Genomic DNA, 24,717 nt, shown 5'->3' on the forward strand with positions numbered 1-24,717 from the left:
AGCCCAAACCAGATCCTCCATTCGCTGTTTTCTGCGTTTCCTGAGTTGTGTCTGACTGGAAATCTGCAGCTGAGGTCGTTGACCCTGCTGGGGTGGTGGTCGAACCCAAAAAAGGGTCATCGGTCACTGATGCTTGCGGTTCTTGAGTTGCACCTGACTGGTAATCTGTAAAGGAGCTCAGAGATCCTACAGGGCTGGTGATGAAACCTGAATCAGATTCTCTAGTGACTGATCCCTGGGGTTTCCAGGTTGTTTCTGAATGGGTATCTGTAGCTGAGATTGCAGACCCTGCTGGGGTGGTGGTGAAACTCTGTCCAGGTTCTCCAGTAGCTGTAATTTGGGTTTTAAGAGTTGTGTCCGACTGGGAATCTGTTTCTGAGCTCGCATACCCAGCAGGGGTGGTGGTGAATCTCAGACCAGGTTCTCCTGTCGCTGATACTCGGGGTTTCCAAGTCGTCTCCGACTGTGAATCTGTAACTGAGATCACAGAGCCAGTTGGGGTGCCGGTTAAGCTCTGATCAAAATCAACCATCGCTGATACATTTGTCTCCTGAGTTGGGACTGACTGGATATCTGTAACAGAGCTCAGAGACATAGCTGTAGTGGTGGTCAGATCCGACCTAGGTTCTGCAGTCGCTGACCGTTTTGGTTCGCGAGTTGTATCCGACTGGGAATCTGTAAAGGAGCTCACAGACCCTGTTGGGATGGTGGTCAAAGACAAACCAAGTTCTCCAGTAGCTGATCCTTTTGGTTCACGAGTTGTGTCCGACTGGGAATCTGTAACAGAGCTCACAGACCCTGTTGGGATGGTGGTTGGACCCAAACCAAGTTCTCCAGTCACTGATCCCTTTGGTTCACGAGTTGTGTCCGATTGGGAATCTGTAATGGAGCTCACAGACCCTGTTGGGATGGTGGTCAGACCCAAACCAAGTTCTCCAGTCACTGATCCCTTTGGTTCACGAGTTGTGCCCGATTGGGAATCTGTAATGGAGCTCACAGACTCCGTTGGAGCGGTAGCCAAATCTGGACCAGGTTCTCCAGTGACTGATCCCTCAGTTTCCCAAGTTGTGTCTGACTGGGAATCTGTAATGCAACTTGCAGACCCTGCTGGGGTGGTCAAACCTGGACCAGGTTCTCCGGTCACCGATCCCTGGGGATCCTGAGTTGTGTGAGACTGAGAATCCGTACCTGACCTCGCAAACCATGCTGGGGTGGTCAAACCTGGACCAGGCTCTCCAGTTGCTGTTATGTGGGTTTTATGAGCTGTGTCTGAATGGGGATCCATACCTAAGCTTGCAGACACTGTTGGGGTGGTGATCAAGCCCAAACCAGATCCTCCATTCGCTGTTTTCTGCGTTTCCTGAGTTGTGACTGACTGGAAATCTGCAGCTGAGGTCATTGACCCTGCTGGGGTGGTGGTCGAACCCAAAAAAGGGTCATCGGTCACTGATGCTTGCGGTTCTTGAGTTGCACCTGACTGGTAATCTGTAAAGGAGCTCAGAGATCCTACCGGGCTGGTGATGAAACCTGGATCAGATTCTCTAGTGACTGATCCCTGGGGATCCCAGGTTGTTTCTGAATGAGTATCTTTAGCTGAGATTGCAGACGCTGCGGGGGTTGCGGTGAAACTCAGACCAGGTTCCCCAGTAGCTGTAATTTGGGTTCTAAGAGTTGTGTCCGACTGGGAATCTGTTTCTGAGCTCGCAGACCCTGCTGGGGTTGCGGTGAATCTCAGACCAGGTTCCCCAGTAGCCGTAATTTGGGTTCTAAGAGTTGTGTCCGACTGGGAATCTGTTTCTGAGCTCGCAGACCCTGCTGGGGTGGCGGACAAACCTGGATCAGGTTCTCCTGTCGCTGATCCTCGGGGTTTCCAAGTCGTCTCCGACTGGGAATCTGCAACTGAGATCACAGAGCCAGTTGAGGTGCCGGTTAAGCTCTGATCAAAATCACCCATCGCTGATCCATTTGTCTCCTGAGTTGGGTCTGACTGGATATCTGTAACAGAGCTCAGAGACATAGCTGTAGTGGTGGTCCGAACCGGCCTAGGTTCTGCAGTCGCTGACCGTTGTGGTTCACGAGTTGTATCCGACTGGGAATCTGTAAAGGAGCTCACAGACCCTGTTGGGATGGTGGTCAAAGACAAACCAAGTTCTCCAGTAGCTGATCCCTTTGGTTCACGAGTTGTGTCCGATTGGGAATCTGTAACAGAGCTCACAGACCCTGTTGGGATGGTGGTCAGACCCAAACCAAGTTCTCCAGTCACTGATCCCTTTGGTTCACGAGTTGTGCCCGACTGGGAATCTGTAATGGAGCTCACAGACCACGTTGGAGCGGTAGTCAAATCTGGACCATGTTCTCCAGTGACTGATCCCTCAGTTTCCCAAGTTGTGTCTGATTGGGAATCTGTAATGCAACTTGCAGACCCTGCTGGGGTGGTCAAACCTGGACCAGGTTCTCCAGTTGCTGTTATGTGGGTTTTATGAGCTGTGTCTGAATTGGGATCCATACCTGAGTTCGCAGACACTATTGGGGTGGTGATCAAGCCAAAACCAGATGTTCCTGCCGCTGTTTTCTGCGTTTCCCGTGTTGTGTCTGACGGGAAATCTGTAGCTGAGGTCACTGACCCTGCTGGGCTGGTGGTCGAACCCAAAACAGGGTCATCGGTCACTGATGCTTGCGGTTCTTGAGTTGCACCTGACTGGTAATCTGTAAAGGAGCTCAGAGATCCTACCGGGCTGGTGATGAAACCTGGATCAGATTCTCTAGTGACTGATCCCTGGGGATCCCAGGTTGTTTCTGAATGAGTATCTGTACCTGAGCTTGCAGACTCTGCTGGGGTGGTGGTGAAACTCAGACCAGGTTCTCCAGTAGCTGTAATTTGGGTTTTAAGAGTTGTGTCCGACTGGGAATCTGTTTCTGAGCTCGCAGACCCAGCTGGGGTGGTGGACAAACCTGGATCAGGTTCTCCTGTCACTGATCCTCGGGGTTTCCAAGTCGTCTCCGACTGGGAATCTGTAACTGAGATTGCAGAGCCTGTTGGGGTGCTGGTTAAGCTCTGATCAAAATCACCCATCGCTGATCCATCCTGAGTTGGGTCTGACTGAATATCTGTAACAGAGCTCAGAGACACAGCTGTGGTGGTGGACAGATCCAGCCTAGGTTCTGCAGTCGCTGACCGTTGTGGTTCGCGAGTTGTGTCCGACTGGGAATCTGTAAAGGAGCTCACAGACCCTGTTGGGATGGTGGTCAAAGACAAACCAAGTTCTCCAGTAGCTGATCCCTTTGGTTCACGAGTTGTGTCCGACTGGGAATCTGTAATGGAGCTCACAGACCCCGTTGGAGCGGTCGTCAAATCTGGACCAGGTTCTCCAGTGACTGATCCCTCAGTTTCCCAAGTTGTGTCTGATTGGGAATCTGTAATGCAACTTGCAGACCCTGCTGGGGTGGTCAAACCTGGACCAGGTTCTCCAGTTGCTGTTATGTGGGTTTTATGAGCTGTGTCTGAATTGGGATCCATACCTGAGTTCGCAGACACTATTGGGGTGGTGATCAAGCCAAAACCAGATGTTCCTGCCGCTGTTTTCTGCGTTTCCCGAGTTGTGTCTGACGGGAAATCTGTAGCTGAGGTCACTGACCCTGCTGGGCTGGTGGTCGAACCCAAAACAGGGTCATCGGTCACTGATGCTTGCGGTTCTTGAGTTGCACCTGACTGGTAATCTGCAAAGGAGCTCAGAGATCCTACCGGGCTGGTGATGAAACCTGGATCAGATTCTCTAGTGACTGATCCCTGGGGATCCCAGGTTGTTTCTGAATGGGTATCTGTAGCTGAGCTTGCAGTCCCTGCTGGGGTGGTGGTGAAACTCTGTCCAGGTTCTCCAGTAGCTGTAATTTGGGTTTTAAGAGTTGTGTCCGACTGGGAATCTGTTTCTGAGCTCGCAGACCCAGCAGGGGTGGTGGACAAACCTGGATCAGGTTCTCCTGTCGCTGATCCTCGGGGTTTCCAAGTCGTCTCCGACTGTGAATCTGTAACTGAGATCACAGAGCCAGTTGGGGAGCCGGTTAAGCTCTGATCAAAATCACCCATCGCTGATCCATTTGTCTCCTGAGTTGGGTCTGACTGGATATCTGTAACAGAGCTCAGAGACATAGCTGTAGTGGTGGTCAGATCCGGCCTAGGTTCTGCAGTCGATAACCGTTGTGGTTCGCGAGTTGAATCCGACTGGGAATCTGTAAAGGAGCTCACAGACCCTGTTGGGATGGTGGTCAAAGACAAACCAAGTTCTCCAGTAGCTGATCCCTTTGGTTCACGAGTTGTGTCCGATTGGGAATCTGTAACAGAGCTCACAGACCCTGTTGGGATGGTGGTCAGACCCAAACCAAGTTCTCCAGTCACTGATCCCTTTGGTTCACGAGTTGTGTCCGACTGGGAATCTGTAATGGAGCTCACAGACCCCGTTGGAGCGGTAGTCAAATCTGGACCAGGTTCTCCAGTGACTGATCCCTCAGTTTCCCAAGTTGTGTCTGATTGGGAATCTGTAATGCAACTTGCAGACCCTGCTGGGGTGGTCAAACCTGGACCAGGTTCTCCAGTTGCTGTTATGTGGGTTTTATGAGCTGTGTCTGAATTGGGATCCATACCTGAGTTCGCAGACACTATTGGGGTGGTGATCAAGCCACAACCAGATGTTCCTGCCGCTGTTTTCTGCGTTTCCCGAGTTGTGTCTGACGGGAAATCTGTAGCTGAGGTCACTGACCCTGCTGGGCTGGTGGTCGAACCCAAAACAGGGTCATCGGTCACTGATGCTTGCGGTTCTTGAGTTGCACCTGACTGGTAATCTGCAAAGGAGCTCAGAGATCCTACCGGGCTGGTGATGAAACCTGGATCAGATTCTCTAGTGACTGATCCCTGGGGATCCCAGGTTGTTTCTGAATGGGTATCTGTAGCTGAGCTTGCAGACCCTGCTGGGGTGGTGGTGAAACTCTGTCCAGGTTCTCCAGTAGCTGTAATTTGGGTTTTAAGAGTTGTGTCCGACTGGGAATCTGTTTCTGAGCTCGCAGACCCAGCAGGGGTGGTGGACAAACCTGGATCAGGTTCTCCTGTCGCTGATCCTCGGGGTTTCCAAGTCGTCTCCGACTGGGAATCTGTAACTGAGATCACAGAGCCAGTTGGGGTGCCGGTTAAGCTCTGATCAAAATCACCCATCGCTGATCCATTTGTCTCCTGAGTTGTGTCTGATTGGATATCTGTAACAGAGCTCAGAGACATAGCTGTAGTGGTGGTCAGATCCGGCCTGGGTTCTGCAGTCGCTGACCGTTGTGGTTCACAAGTTGTGCCCGACTGGGAATCTGTAACACAGCTCACAGACACTGTTAGGATGGTGGTCAGACCCAAACCAAGTTCTCCAGTCGCTGATCCCTTTGGTTCACGAGTTGTGTCCGACTGGGAATCTGTAATGGAGCTCACAGACCCTGTTGGGATGGTGGTCAGACCCAAACCAAGTTCTCCAGTCGCTGATCCCTTTGGTTCACGAGTTGTGTCCGACTGGGAATCTGTAATGGAGCTCACAGACCCTGTTGGAGGTGTGGTCAAACCTGGACCAGGTTCTCCAGTGACTGATCTCTGAGTTTCCCAAGTTGTGTCTGACTGGGAATCTGTAATGGAACTTGCAGACCCTGCTGGGATGGTGAAACCTGGAACAGGCTTTCCAGTCGCTGTTTTCTGCGCTTCCCGAGTCGTGTCTGACTGCGAATCTGTAAAGGAGCTCACAGACCCTTTTGGTGCGGTGGTCAAACCTGGACCAGGTTCTCCGGTCACTGATCCTTGGGGATCCTGAGTTGTGTGAGACTGAGAATCCGTCCCTGACCTTGCGAACAATGCTGGTGTGGTCAAACCTGGACCAGGCTCTCCAGTCACTGTTATGTGGGTTGTATGGGGATCCACACCTAAGCTCGCAGACCCAGCTGGGGTGGTGGACAAACTTGGATCAGGTTCTCCTGTCGCTGATCCTCGGGGTTTCCAAGTCGTCTCCGACTGGGAATCTGTAACTGAGATTGCAGAGCCTGTTGGGGTGCTGGTTAAGCTCTGATCAAAATCACCCATCGCTGATCCATCCTGAGTTGGGTCTGACTGGATATCTGTAACAGAGCTCAGAGACACAGCTGTGGTGGTGGACAGATCCAGCCTAGGTTCTGCAGTCGCTGACCGTTGGAGTTCAAGAGTTGTGTAAACCTGGGTGTCTGTACCTGAGCTCGCAGACCTTGTTCGGGTTGTCAAACCTGGACCAGATTCTCCAGCCGCTGATCTCTTTGGTTCACGAGTTGAGTCCGACTGGGAATCTGTAATTAATGAATAAGTTCTACATCAGATTAGGAAGGAACTCAGTGGCTGGAAACAAGAGGATTAATTCCTGGCCAAATCTGCCCTTTAAAGTATTTTTCATTTTTTCATTTCGTCTTTATTACCTCCAGTCCTTATCTTTCAAATCTGCCTGCTCACATGTCCCTCTAGTGGCATTCACTCCGTCTGAATCACTCTCCTGTCAGTCACACCTTTAGGAACAGCTTCTCCTCCACCATCAGGTTTCTGAATGGCCAATGTTCAGCACCGCAATCATTTCTCCCTCTTTCTTCACTACTACAGGTGGCAAGAGTGGGCTCCCTCACCGCTGCTCCTCTGACCCTCAACACAGGAGCCCCCAGTGCTGTGTCCTGAGCCCCCTGCTTTACTCTCTGGATACCTATAACTGTCAGTACCCACAGCTCCAACTTGCTAACTTTGCAGATGATTAGCCTTATCTTAAATATTAACGAGACGGTCTACAGGGAAGAAGTCATCACCCTGACGCAATGGTGTCAAGAAAGCAATCTCTCCCTCAATGTCGCAAAAACAAAGGAGCTGGTTGTGGACTACAAGGGGAATAGAGACAGGCTCGCCCCTATTGACATCAATGGATCTAGGGTTGAGAAGGTGAACAGCTTTAAGTTCCGCAGTATAAACATCACTGAGGACCTTACTTGATCTGTACAAACTGGCTGTGTGGTGAAAAAAAAAGCACAAAGTGTCTCCTTCACCTCAGATAGTTGAAGAAGTTCAGCGTGAGTCCTCAGATCCTAAGAATTTTCTACAGGGGCACAATTGCGAGCATCCTAACTGGCCGCATCAGTGCCTGGTATGGGAATTGTACTTCCCTCAGTAGCAGGACTCTGCAGAACGTGGTGTGGACAGCCCACTGCATTTGTAGATGTGAACTTCCCCCTATTCAGGACATTTACAATGATAGGTGCGTAAAAAGGACCTGAAGGATGACTGGGGTCCTGAGTCACCCCAACCACACAATGTTCAAGCTACTACCAACTGGGAAACGGTACCACAACATGAACGCCAGGACCAGCAGGCTCCGGGACAGCTTCTTCCACCAGGCCATCAGACTGATTAATTCACGCTGACACAATCGTATTTCTAAACTATATTGACTGTTTTGTTGACTGTACATACTATTTATTACAATTTACTATCATTCCAATATTGCACATTCAGACAGGGACATAAAGGTTTTTACTCCTCATGTATATGAGGGATATAAGACATAGTCTATTGAATGCTTTATTGATTTTTTTAAGCAGTGGTATTTAAGCTGATTCTGAATCTGATTCCATTCCTCTTCACCCCCATCCTCTCTCTTTGTCACACACCCCAGACCTCTCTCCCATCACCCACATCCAGTTTTCCTTCAGTGAACTAATTCTTTCCTTTCCCACTTACAAACCCCTCCCACCCACCAATATCCAGTTACACAGAGTTATCGAGAGTGATAGAGCACTACAGCACAGAAACAGGCCCTTTGGCCCATCTAGTCCATGCTGAACTAATATTCCTCATCATCCCATTAACTTGCACCCAGGACAGAGCCGTTCATTCCCCTCCCATCCATGTATTCACCCAAACTCCTCTTTGATGTTGAAATCAAATTCACATCCACCACATCAGTGAGCAGTTTGTTCCACACTTGCACTACCCCGAGAGTGAAGACATTCCCGCTCATGTTCTCCTTGATCATTTCACCTTTCACTCTTAACCTGTGATCACCAGGTCTTGACTAACACAACCTCAGTGGATGTAGCCCGCTTGCATGTAACCTAACTATACCCCTCATAATTTTGTAAACCTTATCCCCTTATTCCCCGAAGCTCCAGACCTACACCTGTATTCTATGATCTTTGCTCCACAAACCCCTGATGTCAGTCAGTAAACACATCACTCTAATTCTGAACCAGATCTCTGTCATTCCAAAGGTTGACAGACACTTCCCCAGTGAACCCCTCTGTCATTAAATCCCTGGGTGCCTGTCCTCATCCTCTCTCTGACAACCCATCTTACCCAGCCCCATGGACCGCCTCAGACAAAGGGGTTTCTTCTTCTCCACACAAAGCTCACCAACTGTGAGTAATCTTGGCTGAAGCAGAAATTTCACACAGGAAGGAGAATAAGACAACTGAACACTCATTGGCAGCCCGTTACAACGCACATCCAACAGCTGAGTTGGTTTTTGAGAAGTTCAACATCACAGAGCGAGAGACTGAGAGACCCCGATGGACACAAGATCTAATACCTGAGGATCTCTCTCCCACTGAGACAGAGGATGGTGGTGGGGTGGATTGTCCTGTAGATGATCCATCGGGCTGATCCATTGTGGAAGCCTCCAGGTCTGGAACAAAGTAACAGAGACATGGGAGAGTGGCAGAGATTAAACAGGGACAATAATTTATAAAGATGTGAGATTCTGCAGATGCAGAAAATCCAGAGCAACACACACAAAATGCTGTAAGAACTCAGCAGGTCAGACTGCATCTCTGGAGGGGAATAAACAGTGAATGTTTTGTGCTGAGACCCTTCATCAACACTGGAGAGGAAGGGGGAAGAAGCCAGAATAAAGAGGTGGGGAGGAGTACAGCTGGCAGTTGATAGGTGAAGCCAGGTGAGTGGGAAGTTAGGTGAGGGAGGGGTGATTTGAGAAACTGGAGGTGATATATGGAAGAGGTAAAGGGCTGAAGAAGGAGTAATCCAATCAAAGAGGAAAGTGGACCAGAGAATAAAGAAATAGAGGAGGGGAACTGGAGGGGGATGATGGGCAGGTGAGGAGAGGATAAGGGGGAAGAGGGGAGGCAGAATAAGTATGGAAATGTAGAGAAGCGGTAGGGGGTAGAAATTACCGTCAAAGAGAAATCAGTGTTTCTGCCACACACACAAAATGCTGGAGGAACTTAGTAGGCCAGTCTATGGGAAAATAGTTGATGTTTCGTGACGAGACCCTTCAGCAGGGCTGAAGAAAAAATGTTGAGGAGTCAGATTTAGGAGGTGGGGGAGGGGAGGGAGAAACTCAAGGTGATGCTGAGACCGGGAGGGGGAGGGGTGAAGTAAAGAACTGGGAAGCTGATATTTGAAAGAGATACGGAGCTGAAGAAGGGGGAATCTAATAGGAGAGGACCGAAGGCCATGGAAGAAAGAAAAGGGGTGGGGGAGGAAGGTGATGGACAGGCAAAGGTAAGAGAAGGAAAAAGAGATGGGGAATAGGGAAGAATGTGGCACTATTACCAGAAGTTCGAGAAATCAATGCTCATGCTGTCAGTTTGGAGACTACCCAGGTACAATAGTAAGCTTTGTCCCTCAATTCTGAGTTTGGCCTCATCATGTCTTTCTTTTCAAATCTTCTTATAATTATCATTACTCAATAATAGCACAAGTACATCGAAGTAACAACACTCACAATGACTCAAAAAATAGAAATTATCTTAAAGATCGAAAAGTTTTGCCTCATCATGTCAGTGGAGGAGGCCTTGGATAGACATGTCGGAATGGAAATGGGAAGGCTGAATTAAATTTGAAAAGGAGGTCTCTGATCTGAAAAGGTACCGAAACCATCCAGTCCCTGTTCAGCAACTCTCCCTGGTGAATGTCTGTGACCTGTCACTACTCTCAGTCAAAGGCCAGATGAATATTTAGTTTCTGCTACTCTTCTGAGAAACGATGTGCTGCCACTGGAGATGGTCCAAAGGAGGTTCACAAGGAATGAAAGGGTTATCATACTAGGAATGTCTGATGGTTCTGGGTCTGTGCTTGCTGGAACTGAGAAGGATGAGGGAGATCTCATAAAAACATTTCAAATGCTGAAAGGCCTAGACAGAGTAGATGTGGAAAGGATGTTTCCCATGGTGGGGGAGACCAGAACAAGAGGGCACAGATAGAGGGACGTTCATTTAAAACAGAAATGTGGAGTAATTTCTTTTGCCAGAGGGTGGTGAATTGGTGGAATTTGTTACCACGGGCAGCAGGGGTGTATTTAAGGTCAAGATTGATATGTTCTTTATTGGGCATGCCATCAAAGTTTACGGGGAAAAGGCCGGCAAGTGGGGTTGAGGTTGTTTATTTATTTATTATTATTCTTTCTATTTGTATTTGCTCAGTTTGTTCTCTTTTAAACATATATTGCACCCCCTCCCCGCCATTGGGGCAGACGTTCATTGATTCCCCTAGGGGTACTGGATTTATTAAGTATGCCTGCAAGAAAATGAATCTTGGCTTCCTCTCCCATCAGAATCCCCCAATCTCCCCCTCCTCTCTGCCTCTGTGAACATCCTTTTCCACTCACTCTCCCTACCTCTCTTTCCCCTTGGTGTCTCCTATCACCCTCAACCCTCAGTCTCTCCCTACCTCCATCTCCTCTCTGTCTCTCACTACCTCCCTCTCCCCTCAGTGTCTCCCTAACATTCTCTCATCTCGGTGTCACCCTATCTCTCCTCTTCATCTCAGACCCAACTCCTTCTCCCTTTGGCATCTCTATACCACCATTTCAAGTTAGTCTCTCTCTACCTAACTCTCCCTCAATCTCTTCACTTATCTGTCCCCTCTTTCACCCAATGCCACTCCCCCCCCCCCACCACCCCTGGATCTCTCCCTCCCTCCCTCTACCCTTGGTCTCTCCTTAACTCTGTCTACCCTCGATCACTCTCTCCATGCCTCTCTCCCTCAGTCTCTCCCGAATTCCATCTACTCTTAGTCTAACCCTACCTCCCTCACCCCTCAGCCTATACCCACAATCGTTCCCTACCTGACTCTCCATTCAGTCTCTCTCAACCTCCCTCTCATTTCGGACTCTGGCTCCCTCCCTATCCCCCTCTCTGCCTACCTCCCTATCCCTCAGACGCTCCTTAAATCCATCAAACTTTGGTCATGCTCGGTATCCCTCCCCCTCAATCTATTCGTGTCTCCCTAATTACCCCTCAATTTCTCTCTACTCCACTGGGTGTCTCCCTACTATTCTCTCCCTTTGGTCTCGTATACATCCCCTCTCCCCTCAGCCTCTCCCTCCCTCCCTCTCACCTTGACCCTCACTTCCCCTCTGTCCCTCGGACTCATCCCAACTCCCCTCCACGGTCTATCCCCACATTCTCCGCGGCCTCTCCCTAACTCGATCTCCCCTTACTCTCCCTCCATCTCTCATGGCGTTTCTCTATAGCCCTCTCATCCCGGTCTCCCAACTCCCTCTCCCTTCAGTCTCTCTGTCTACCTTCCATTCCTCGGAGTCACTCCCTTCCTGCCCCTCCACAGTCTCTCCCTACTACCCTGCACACTCAGTCCCGCATCTCCCTCTCTTTCCTCGGTCTCTCCCTAGCACATTCAACCCTCGGTTCCACACAACGTCCCTCTCGCCTCGGTCCCTCTATACCTCCCTCTCAACTCAGTCCTCCCTAACACCCTAATTCCTTCTCACCTCGATTCCTCCCTACCTCTCTCCCTCTTCCCTCAGTATTTCCCCTCATTCTTCACCCATCTGTCTCTGTCTCTCCCTACCGCCCTCTACTCTCGGTCTCTCTCTACGACCCTTTCCAGTCTCCGTCCCTACCTCTCTCTCTCTCTCTCTCTCTCTCTCTCTCCTCAGTCCCTCCCATTGGACTCTCCAAACTTGCCTCTCCACTTGGTATTTCCCTACCACCCTCATCCTTGGGACTCTTCTTACATCCCTCCCTCCGGACTCTCCGTACTTCTCACTGCCATTGGTCTCTCCCTACCTCATTCTCCTTTGTCTCCTCATCTGCGTCTACCCTTGGTCACTCTCTGCCTTCCTACCTCATCCCCCCCGGAAATCCACCTCTATCCCCCCTCAGTCTCTCAGACCTTGGTCTCTCCCTAACTCCTTCACAACTCAAGTCTCTCCCTAACTCCTTCACAACTCAGTCTGTCCCTAACTCCTTCACAACTCAGTCTCTCCCTACTTCCCTCGGTTTCTTCTATCTGCCTCTCCCCTCAGACTCTCCCTATCTGACTCTCCATTTCGGACTCTCCATGCTGTCCCCTCCATCACTAACACAGGATAAATTTTAGTGTCCGACAATGGGGAACAATTATCCCTTCAGTAATCCCCATCACGGATACCTGAGCTCGCAGATCCTTCAGGGATGGTTGTCAAACCCGGACCAGGTTCACCCGTCACTACTCCCTGTGGTCCCCGAGTAATGTCTGCCTGGGAATCTGTAATTGAGCTCGCAGATCCTGCTGGGATGGTGGTCAAACTCAGACCGGGTTCTCCAGTCGCTGATCCCTGGGTCTCCTGAGTTGTGTCCGACTGGGTATCTGTACCTGAGCTCGCGGTTTCTGCTGGGGTGCTGGTTATGCTCTGAGCAAGATCACCCATCGCTGATCCAAGTGCTTCTTGAGTTGTCTCCGACTGGGAATCTGTACCTGAGCTCGGAGACCCTATTAGAGTGGTGGTCATTCCTGGATCATGTTCTCCAATCGCAGATATCTCAGATTCCCGAGTTGTGTCTGACTGTGGATTTGAACCCGAATTCGCAGACCCTGCTAGGTTTGTGGTCAAACCCGGACCGGGTTCTCCAGTGATTGAACTCTGGGCTTCCGGAACTTTCTCCGCCTGGATATCTGTAACAGAACTTAAAGACACTGCTGGGGTGTTGGTCAAACCTGCACCAGGTTCATTCATCACAGATCCCCGGGCTTCCCGAGATGTGTCCAACTGGGAATCTGTAACAGAGTTCACAGACCCTGCTGAGGTAGTGGTCAAAGCTGGATCAAGTTCTCCAGTGACTGATCCCTGGTCCTTCCGAGTTGTATCCGACTGGGAATCTGTAATAGAGCTCACAGACCCTGTTGGAGCTGTGGTCAAACCTGGACCATGTTCTCCAGTGACTGATCCCTCAGTTTCCCAAGATGTGTCTGACTGGGAATCTGTAATGGAACTTGCAGACCCTGCTGGGATGGTGAAACCTGGAACAGGCTTTCCAGTCGCTGTTTTCTGCGCTTCCCGAGTCGTGTCTGACTGCGAATCTGTAATGGAGCTCACAGACCCTGTTGGAGCGGTAGTCAAATCTGGAGCAGGTTCTCCGGTCACCGATCCCTGGGGATCCTGAGTTGTGTGAGACTGAGAATCTGTCCCTGACCTCGCAAACCATGCTGGGGTGGTCAAACCTGGACCAGGCTCTCCAGTCGCTGTTATCTGGGTTTTATGAGTTGTGTCTGAATGGGGCTCCGTACCTAAGCTCGCAGATAGTGTTGGGGTGGTGATCAAGCCCAAACCAGATGCTCCAGTCGCTGTTTTCTGCGATTCCTGAGTTGTGTCTGACTGGAATTCTGTAGCTGAGGTCACTGAATCTGCTGGGGTGGTGGTCAAACCCAAAAAAGTGTCATCGGTTGCTGATGCTTGCGGTTCTTGAGTTGCACCTGACTGCAAATCTGTAAAGGAGTTCACAGATCCTACCGGGGTGGTGATGAAACCTGGATGAGATTCTCTAGTGACTGATCCCTGGGGTTTCCAGGTTGTTTCTGAATGGGTATCTGTACCTGAGCTCACAGACCCTGCTGGGGTGGTGAACAATCCTGGATCAGGTTCTCCTGTCGCTGATCCTCGGGGTTTCCAAGTCGTCTCCGATTGGGAATCTGTAACTGAGATCACAGAGCCTTTTGGGATGGAGGTCAAAACTAAACCAAGTTCTCCAGTCGCTGGTCCCCAGGGTTCACGAGTTTTTTCCGACTGGGAATCTGTAATTAATGAATAAGTTCTGCATCAGATCAGCAACGAACGCAGTGGCTGTAAACAAGAGAATTAATTCCTGGTCAAATCTGCCCTTTAAAATATACCTACACCTCTCTCCTTTCGTCTTTATTACCTCTAATCCTGGTCTTTCAAATCCGCCTGCTCACGTCCCTCTCTCAGCATTCACTCCGTCTGAATCACTCTCCTGTCAGTCACTCCTTCAGGAACAGCTTCTCCTCCACCATCATGTTTCTGAATGGCCAATGTTCACCACCGCAATCATTTCTCCCTCTTTCTTCACTACTACAGGTGGCAAGAGTGGGCTCCCTCACCACTGCTCCTCTGACCCTCAACACAGGAGCTCCCAGTGCTGTGTCCTAAGCCCCTTTCTTTACTCTCTGTATATCCATGACTGTCACTACCCAGAGCTCCAACCTGCTAATTTTGCAGATGATTGGCCTTATCTCAAATATTGACGAGACGGTCTACAGGGAAGAAGTCATCATCATGACGCAGTGGTGTCAAGAAAACAACCTCTCCCTCAATGTCACAAAAACATGGTTGTGGACTACGGGGGGAATAGAGACAGGCTCGCCTCTATTGACATCAGTGGATCTTGGGTTCTGAGGGTGAACATCTTTGAGTTCTTCTGTATAACATCACTGAGGACATTACTTGATCTGTATATCCTGGTTGTGTGGTGAAAAAAGCACAACAGTGCCTCTTTCACCTGAGACAGTTGAAGAAGTTCAGTATGATTCAGAGAGAGACGTAAAGCTTTTGACCACTCATGGATGTGAAGGATGAAAGAAATAAAGTCAAATCAAACTTAATATTGAAGAAGTGATATTAAACTTGATTCTGACTCTGATTCCCCCGCTTTTTCCTTCCTCCCTCTCTTCGTCACACATGCCAGACCCCTCTGCTATTCCCACCTCCAGTCTTCATTCAGTGACCCCAACCCCTGCTTCCTCCTCTTTCCCTCACATCCCCTTTCACTCCCCGGCTCCGAGCCACCACTATCCGCTCACTCCGATTTATCGAGTCATAGAGCACTACATTTTAGAAATAGGCACTTTGGCCCATCTGTTGTCCATTCTGAATTAATATTTCGAATCATCCCATCATCCTGCATCCAGAACTGAGCAGTCCATTCCATTAACGTATTCATCAAACTTCTCTTTGATGTTGAAATTAAACCTACATCCACCACATCAGTCAGCAGCTTGTTCCACACTTGCACCACCCTCAGAGTGACGACATTCCCTCTCATGTTTTCCTTGATCATTTCACCTTTCACTCTTAACCTGTGACCTCTAGTTCTGGTCTCACTCAACCTCACTGGAAGTAGTCTGCTTGCATGTACCCTATCTATACCCCTCATAATTTTGTAAACCTCACCCCCTCATTCTCCGAAGCTCCAGACCTCCACCCGTATTCCGTGATCTTTGCTCCACAAACCCCTGATGTCAGTCTAAACACACCCCTCTACTTCCGACAACAACACACAAAATGCTGGTGGAACACAGCAGGCCAGGCGGCATCTATAAAGAGAAGCACTGTTGACGTTTCGGGCCGAGACCCTTCGTCAGAACTAGTTGAAAGGAAAGATTGTAAGAGATTTGAAAGTAGTGGTGGGAGTGGGAAATGCAAAATGATAGGAGAAGGCCGGAGGATTCCAGCTTTTAGCTTCATCCCACCCCCTCCGGTCTTCTCCGACCATTTCGCATTTTCCCCTTCCCCTCTTACTTTCAAATCTCTTACTATCTTTCCATTCAGTTAGTCCTGATGAAGGGTCTCGGCCCGAAACGTCAACAGTGCTTCTCCCTATAGATGCTGCCTGGCCTGCTGTGTTCCACCAGCATTTTGTGTGTTGTTTGAATTTTCAGCATCTGCAGATTTCCTCGTGTTTGCCCTCTAATTCTGAACAATGTCTCCGTCATTCCAAAGGTTGACAGACATTTCCCCAGCGAACCCCTTTCTCATTAAATTCCTGGGTTTCTGTGCTCATCCTCTCTCTGGGAACATATCTTACACGGCTCCATGGACCACCTCAGATAAAGAGGAATACTCATCACCACAACAAAGCACACCAACTTTGAGTAATCTTGGACACAGGAGAAATTTCACACAGACAGGAGGGAAGGAATAAGTGAGCACTCATTGGCAACCCATTACGATGCACATCCAACAGCTGAATTGGTCTATGAGAAGTTCGACGTCACAGTGAAAGACTGAGAGACCCCGATGGACACAAGATCTAATACCTGAGAATCTCTCTCCTGCTGAGACAGAGGATGGTGATGGAGTGAGTTGACCTGCAGATGATACTTTGGACTGATCCATTGCGGAAACCTCCAGGTCTGGAACAAAGCAACAGAGACTTGGGAGGATGGCAGAGATTAAATGGGGACAATAATTCATAAAGATGAGGGATTCTGCAGATGCTGAAAATCCAGAGCAACACACACAAAGTGATGTAAGAACTCAGCAGGTTAGGCTGCATGTCGAGGGGAATGAACAGTGACTGTTTTGGGCTGAGACCCTTCATCAGCTCGGGAATGGAAGGGGGAAGAATTGCTCCTGAGCTTGGAGACTCTGCTGAAGTGGTGGAGAAACCTGCAGTAGGTTCTCCGGTTGCTGATCCCTAACATTCCTGAGTTGTGTCCAACTGGGAATCTATAAGAAGATATACAAAGGAAGTGTAAAGTAATAAAAACTGGTTTTACATTCCATCAGGAAGGAACTCAATGGCAGGAACAGCAGTCTCAAATATGCAATACACACACTAACCTCTCCTTTGCTCTTTAATACCCCTACCCTTGACGCTCAAATCTCTGTCCTCACACTTCCCTCTCTCGGCATTCACTCTGTCTGCATCATTGTCTTGTCGGTCTCTCCTACCTTCCCTCCAGTGGAACGTCACTCTCACTGATCTCTCTGCCTAACGCTCCTCACAGTCATCACTCTCTGTTCAGTCGCCTCATTCCTCCCAGTCCAGCATCCCGCCTCTCTTTCCATCCCTCTCTCCTGTGTATTTTCACCCATTTCCTTTTTCCCTTTCTGAATTACTCATGGCTAGAATCAACTCGTGCCTAAGCAAGGACCTGTTTGCCTATCACAATAGGTCTACAAATCAAATCAAGTTAATGTTAATTATCATTCAAACCATACATGGACACAGCCTAACGAGACTGCATTCCTCTGGGGACAAGGTACAAAACATTCAAAAAACATTCAAAAAAATGAGCAAAGAAGCATCTTCACTTGAAAAGGAAATCATACACAGTGCAAGTCCCTGAGAGACAATGTCCAGCAGTCGATGGTACTGTCTCCCGGCAGTGTACAGACACACGCAATCCAGCCTGTCAGTCCACCGCTCAAACACGATAGGGCAGAGAGGGGTGGACACAGAGAAAGGGGAGGTGAGAGGGGAGGATGGTCATAGAGAGGAAGGGAGGAATGACTGTGAGGAGTTACACGGTGACTGATGAGACATAGAAACGACTGGAGTGGGGTTTGAGTAATTCAGTACGTGGACAGAAGGAAATGGGTGAAAACACACAGGAGGGAGGGATGGAGAGAGAGGTGGGAAGCTGGAGTTGGAGGAATGAGGCGACTGAGTGATGACTGTGTAAGGAGAGTTGAGCAGAGAGCAGTGAGACAGACACTCCAACTGGAGGGAAGGAAAGAGAGACTGACAAGAGAGTGATGCAGAAAGAGTGAATGCCGAGAGAGGGGGATGTGAGGAAAGGGATTTGAGAGACGAGGGTGGAGGATTGGAGGAGGGTGTACCTGAGCCACAGTGGGAATGCATGAAGAGAGAAGTGGTAGGGGGTAGAGGTTGTGAGAAGTTAGACTAAACAATGTTCATGCCATCGAGATGGAGGCTACCTAGATGGAATATGAGGTGTTCTCCCTCCATACTGACTTCGGCCTCGTCATGTGGGTAAAACGGTCCTTGGATATACATGTGGGAATGGGAATGGGAAGTCGAATTAAAACAGGTAGCCACTGGGACAACAATCCGAAAAGGATCAACAGCCATATTCTGTGATCTTTGTCCCACGTCCCTCATGGGAAAACCGTGCTGCCGGTCATCGGTCAGTAAACGCACACTCTCTAATTCCGAACCAGGCCTCCGTCATTGACAGACAGTGAATCCCTCTCCTACTAAATCCCTGGGTTTCTGTCCTCATCCTCTCTCTGACAACCCATCCTACCCAGCCCCATGGACCGCCTCAGACAAAGAGGCTTATTCTTCTCCACAATGATGCACACCAACTTTGAGTAATCTTGGATGAAGCAAAGATTTGACACAGAAAGGAGAATGGGACAACAGAACACTCATTGGCAGCCCACAGTGATGTACATCCAACAGCTGAATTGGTCTATGAGAAGTTCGACATCACAGAGCGAGAGACTGAGAGACCCCATACCTGATCTCATACAAGATCTCATACCTGAGGATCTCTCTCCCGGTGAGACAGAGGACGGTGATGGGGTGGGTTGTCCGGTAGATGATCCATCGGGCTGATCCATTGTGGAAACCTCCAGGTCTGGAACATAGTAACAGAGACATGGGAGAGTGGCAGAGATTAAACAGGGAGAATAATTCATAAAGATGAGAGATTCTGCAGATGCTGAAAACACAGAGCAACACACACAAAATGCTGGAAGAACTCAGCGGGTCAGGCTGCATCTCTGGAGAGGAATAAACAGTGAATGTTTTGGGCTGAGACTCTTCATCAGCACTGGAAAGAAAGGGAAAAAGCCAGAATAAAGAAGTGGGGAGGAGTACAGCTGGCAGGTGATAGGGGAACCCAGGTGAGTGGGAAGTTTGGTGGGTGAGGGAGGGGCTGATTTGAGAAGCTGGGAGGTGATATGTGGAAAAGGTAAAGGGCTGAAGAGGATTAATCCAATTGCAGAGGACAGTGGACCAGAGAATAAAGGAATGAAGTGGACTGAGGAGGAGCTGGGATAAGCTGACTTTGGCAGCGGGTGAACAGGGAGGTAGACTGTCCGGGTCTATTGCTGAGCATCAGTGACCCTCGGAGATGAGATGGACAGACTGTCAGAGAGGGAAGGTGGAGTGGAGTGAGGTAGGTGTGGAATGAGGAGCTGTACACACCTGTACACAAAGGTGGGTCTGAGAGATTTACACAAACTACTTAAAGGGTTTAATGAGGCCTCTCTCAACGCTGTGACTGCATTTGCTTCTGAATATCGCGGGTGGTGTCACAGGGTGTGACTGGGATCCAAACCGGTCTGAAGAGACCCCCACACTCCCCTCTATCAAACAAGACCTGATACCTGAGCACGTCTCTTTCTCTGGGCCAGAGGACGGCTTCCGGCTGGTCCCTTTGGAATTCGGCGGACCTGGAAAATAAATGAAGAAATTAAAAGCGGTTGGCGGAGTGCAATCGCCAAATTCGGATATCAGACTGGGACAGCAGATAAGGGAGAAGGGTTAACATAATGACCCTGACACACTCAGTCTCCCTCCACAGACTCTCCCTCCTCAACATCAGTCATTGTCCTCAGCCCGTCAGAATGAAGTTCAGGGATTGAACAGAGAGAGGAACATTCCCTTCAACAATCTCCTCCACTGACACCAGATCCGTTGGTGGACAAACCCAGCCCGGGTTCTCCAGTCATTGCTTCCTGGGTTCCCACGAGTTCAAACCTCTAACCCCAAACAGTCCGCCCGTGTCATTCACTCCTCCCTCTTTAGTCAATCCTCTTCTTTCATCTCACTTCCCATCCCCCACTCTTTACCATCCATCTCTCCTGTCTGAGTCATGCAAATCCCTCCACTCAAATCTACCCCACCCCGCAGACACAACTCTCGCCATTCACTCCATTATTCTCCTGCTAAACTCTCCATCGCTGCCTCTCCCAGACACCACCACACCGTCTCCTCGGTTCGTCTGCTACTCACCCACTACATCCCAATTTCCACTAAAACTCTGTCCAACAACTGGGGTCCACCATCTCTCCACCTTCCCTCTCCATCATGTCACAGTGTGTTCCCTCTCCTCTCTCATTCCTCACCAGTCTCATCCCTCTGAACTGTCAGTCTTCCTCTCTGACCTCTCTCTGAACAACTCTTTGACAGTTACTTCATCACTCTCTGCTCAATGATCGCTTCTCACTCTGTCCAAAAGCCACAGATCCTCACAACCCCCCCCCCCCCCCACAGTCCATCAAACCCAGCCCCAACCCTGATGAAGGTCCCGGCCCGAAACGTCGATTGTTTACTCTTCCCCATAGATGCTGCCTGACCTGCTGTTCCTCCAGCATTTTGAGTGTGTTGCCACAATCCTGAACCTATTCATCACCCCATGATACATTTTCACAAAGACTCATCAAACCACCACCATTCTCCAATGCCCAAGTGCCCCAATACCCTCTGATGCCCAAACACTTCAAATACCACCCAGTACCCTGACGTATCATCGCCCTGCCCAATCTCTACACAACGTCCCATATTCAGCAGGCGTCCAGTGTATTCCCAACCCCTATCTGGGCTACGGTTCTCCATACATCCATTCCGATCCCCACACAATGACCAGTCCCCAATCCCTTGGCCACCTCATCCCAACTCCACCCATCTGACCAGCCCAGTGTCAGCCAGTGATTCCCTGAACCCCACTGATCCCTGTCACATCCTCACTGCCCTTCTTAAGCAACGGAACAACATTCCCCACGTTCCAGGCACCAGTGGAGAGTGAAGAAACAAATATTCCCACAGTGTTTACTTCAATAATCCCCACTACTGATTCCTGATCTTCACTGTCCAGCTGTGGACCTGTGAATCTTCAGCATCACCATCTTCTTCCATTTCCACCCCCCCCCCCTTCTCATTCCTCCCTCTCCCTTCCAGTCTGCATTTCCCCTCCACTCAGCCCTCTCTCCCACCCACTTTCCCATACATTTCTCCGACTTCCATCTCTCCAGTAACCATTCTTCCACCCCTCCTCTCCGTCACACTCCCCTCTGTTTCATTGTTTGCACTCTCTCCTGCCCTCCCCTTCCTTCCCAACTATCCCTCTTTCCCTTCCAGTCACCATGGCTAATGACGAAGCAAATGCCCCCACAAGGGCTTCTGATTATTTCTTCCCCTCCCTGCTACAAAGTCCAGGCCTGGCCCCTGGGGATTTATCCAAGTCAATGTGCTCTGAGGCTGCAAATACACTGGCCTACTGGACCAGGCTCCAGTCAAGGAAACGTGAACCATTTCCTGAGGCCGTGAACGCTACTCTAATCAGAAGCAGGGTTTGAACCGTCCCCATCGTTCACATCCACTGTACCGCACACCTAACAAGTGAACCAGGCTGGGAAACAGCATCTTCCCCCGGGCTGTTAGACCTTTTAACACCCCACTGCCATCCAGCACACATGTAAACCCTGTCTAAATGCCCTGCACCCCAAACCCCCACACTCCCCAATTCACAGATACACTCTCATCCTGCACAGGTCACTTTTCATCTTTAACATATTGATATTGCTGTTTGTTTCAATATCACAGTGTCAGTAAAAATATAGTGTTTTACATAAACATTTACCTCTCTGCCTTCAGGACATGAAACTCAGGGTCAGAGCTGGATCGTAACCGTGTACTGTGTATCGATATAGAGGACTGCGTAGAGGAATTCAGCACAGATATATATCTCAAGTGCCCAAGACTTTTACAAAGTACTGTATTTGTCAACGCCAGGCAGAGAGTGAGTTTGCAAATCTGACGGGAGCACAGGATGGTGGGGCTGGAGCGCCATTGTAGAGCTGCGGGACAGGTGGCACAGAAGGAGTGTTCAGGCGGGTGGGGGTGGAGATGTGTGGGTGAAGTAACACCCAGCCATGACACACAGGAAAAATCATTTGAATTCCAAACAATTGGTTTATTTATCATTTCATACTGTCTATTTGGTGCTTACCTCCCATGTCCCTTGCCTTTCTCCCCAATCATGATTACCCTCTCACTGCTCCCCCTCTCTCAGTCAAAAGAATCTGTTACCTGAATCAGGTTTATCATCACTCACATGTCATGAAATTTGCTTTTTTTTACGGCAATACATTGCAATACATACTATTCTGTCATTAAAACTACTGCAGAACCTTGTTCTGCACGTTGGCCCCACAGGATTGATGTTTCATTTCACTATATCGATGTGCATGGTTGAACGACAATACACTTGGGACTTGAATCGGCTCATGAGAGCTTCCAGGTTACAAAGTTATGGAATGACACACTTTCACCAGACTTGGTACCTGAGGCTGTATCTCGAGCTGGGACTGAAGAAGTTTCCTGGGAAAAATCTCCAGTGGATGACCTTTCAGACTGTTTCCCTGTGGAAGTCCCAGGACCTGGAATAAAGGAAGGGAGAGGAGGAGAGTGGAAACACAGAAACAGATCATCAGGCAAGACATGAGTCTGAGGGAAAGGGGACGGGGAGTGTGAAGAAACCAGCATTATCTGTCTCACTGTAATCTCCTCCCACATAAACATACATGAGGGAATGGGATGGGGTGTGTGAAGAAACCAACAATATCCTCTTCCCTATTCTGACTCTCCCTCCCAAACCACCATGACTCCAGGTTTCTCTCCTCAGCATGAATTTCTACAACTGAACATGGTAATGAGGGTTCCCTTCAGTGAATCTCACCACCATTTCCCGAGTCTGCAGACTCTTATGGGCTGGTGGTCAAGTATGAATCATCTTCTCCCTTTCAGCCTCTCCAGTCCAACATCCACCCCTCTCTGCTCACTCACTCCACCTCACACTCTCCAACCCCAATCCTGACCCTATTCAACACGTCACAAAAACAATCTCTACATACAGATACGACGTTAATTCAAAACTTCACCATTCTCCACTGCCAAGTCCAACAATGCACTCTCATGTCCCGACTCTTGAAAAACTCCCCAATATCACGAACTCCATGGACTCACCAGTCAGTTCCCACCCGGCCACTGGGGCCTTGGCCCTCTCAGTGTTTCCCACCACCCCCAACACCCAATGATCATTGTCCGATCCCTCATCCATCCCATCCTAACACTACCCTAGCTGAGTCCTCGTGCTCTGGTCACCAACCCACCTCACCCGGCCCCATGAACTAAACTCAGACCAAGGACATTACTGCCCACGTTATAATTGTACAACACCCTCTCGTAGTGATTCGGTTTAATTCGGAGAAGGAAGTCTGAGAATCGGATCGGGAATGCTGCTGGATCCATTTTGATTTTTTCTTCACTTCGGCGTTAAGAGAGGCGGGACTGCGCCGGCGGGTGATGTCGGGCAGCGAAGCGAGGTAGATTTAAAAGGAACACAGCCTTATACAGCGGGCAGCGGAATGTGCAGAGGGGCAGTGTGAAGGCTTAAGGGCTTTGGCTCAACAGGCTTAGCGGAAACGGGCGAGGCAAGGTCGGCTTAGTTTTCAATTTTTCCTGTTATTTGAGGAAAGAAGGAATTCTGAGTGTGAGGGCAGTTTGTTGTTCTCGGTGTCGGATGTGGGAGGCGCTGGAATCTCCTAACTTTCCAGACGTCCATTTCTGCGCCAGCTCCTAAGAGACCGTGTTCGGGAACAGGAGATGCAGCTTGATGAACTTCGTCTGGTCAGGGAGAGTGAGGAGTCGTTAGAGAAAAGTTACAGGCTGGTGGTCACACCGGGCCCACGAGAGGTAGACAGGTGGCTCACGGTTAGGAAGGGGAAGGGGAAGAGTCAGCTGCTAGAGAGTACCCCAGTGGCTATACCCCTTGACAATAAGTACTCCTGTTTCGGTACTGTTGGTGGGGGGGGGTGGGAACAGCCTACCTGGGGGAAGCAACAGTGGCCGTGCCTCTGACACATAGTCCGGCCCTGTAGCTCAGAAGGGTAGAGAAAGGAAGAGGAAACCAGTAGTAATAGGGGACTCTATAGTTAGGGGGTCAGATAGGATTTTCTGTGGATGCAGTCAGGAGTCCGGGATGGTAGTTTGCCTCCCTGGTGCCAGGGTCCGGAATGATTCTGATCATGTCCAAGATATCCTGAAGTGAGAGAGTGAAGAACCAGAGGTTGTGGCGCATATCGGTACCAATGACATATGTAGGAAAAGGGTATAGGTCCTGAAAGGAGAATACAGGGAGACAATAGACTACAGACAATAGACTACAGACAATAGACAGTAGGTGCACGAGTAGGCCATTCGGCTCTACTAGCCAGCAACGCCATTCACTGTGAACATGGCTGATTATACACAATCAGTACCCCGTTCCTGCCCTCTCCCCATATCCCTTGACCCCGCTATCTATAAGAGCTCTATCTAACTCTCTCTTGAATGCATCCAGAGACTTGGCCTCCACTGCCTTCTGGGGCAGAGCATTCCACATATCCACCACTCTCTGGATGAATTTTTCTGCATCTCTGTTCTAAATGGCCTACCCCTTCTACCCCTTATTCTTAAACTGTGGCCTCTTGTTCTGGACTCACCTATCAGCGGGAACATGCTTCCTGCCTCCAGTGTGTACAATCCCTTAATAATCTTATATGTTTCAATCAGATCCCCTCTCATCCTTTTAAATTCCAATGTATACAAGCCCAGTCGCTCCAACCTTTCAACATATGACAGTCCCGCCATTCCGGGATTTAACCTCGTGAACCTACACTGCACTCCCTCAATAGCAAGAATGTC

General features: G+C 49.5%; 1 protein-coding gene across 1 annotated transcript in view; it reads right to left on the reverse strand.

Annotated features, from left to right (window-relative positions):
* Positions 1-23,283, reverse strand: part of LOC132389415 (serine-rich adhesin for platelets-like) — a 62,041-nt gene extending 38,758 nt beyond the window's left edge. The window contains exons 1-4 of the mRNA XM_059961941.1: positions 23,187-23,283; positions 19,359-19,424; positions 12,431-13,138; positions 1,288-6,336 (exon numbers count right to left, since the gene is read on the reverse strand). Of these exons, the coding sequence (XP_059817924.1) occupies positions 1,288-6,336; positions 12,431-13,138; positions 19,359-19,424; positions 23,187-23,283 (5,920 nt within the window). The remainder of the gene's footprint in view (positions 1-1,287; positions 6,337-12,430; positions 13,139-19,358; positions 19,425-23,186) is intronic.
* Positions 23,284-24,717: the final 1,434 nt, after the last annotated feature.

Source organism: Hypanus sabinus, unplaced genomic scaffold, assembly GCF_030144855.1.
Source record: "Hypanus sabinus isolate sHypSab1 unplaced genomic scaffold, sHypSab1.hap1 scaffold_561, whole genome shotgun sequence".
Taxonomy (NCBI): domain Eukaryota; kingdom Metazoa; phylum Chordata; class Chondrichthyes; order Myliobatiformes; family Dasyatidae; genus Hypanus; species Hypanus sabinus.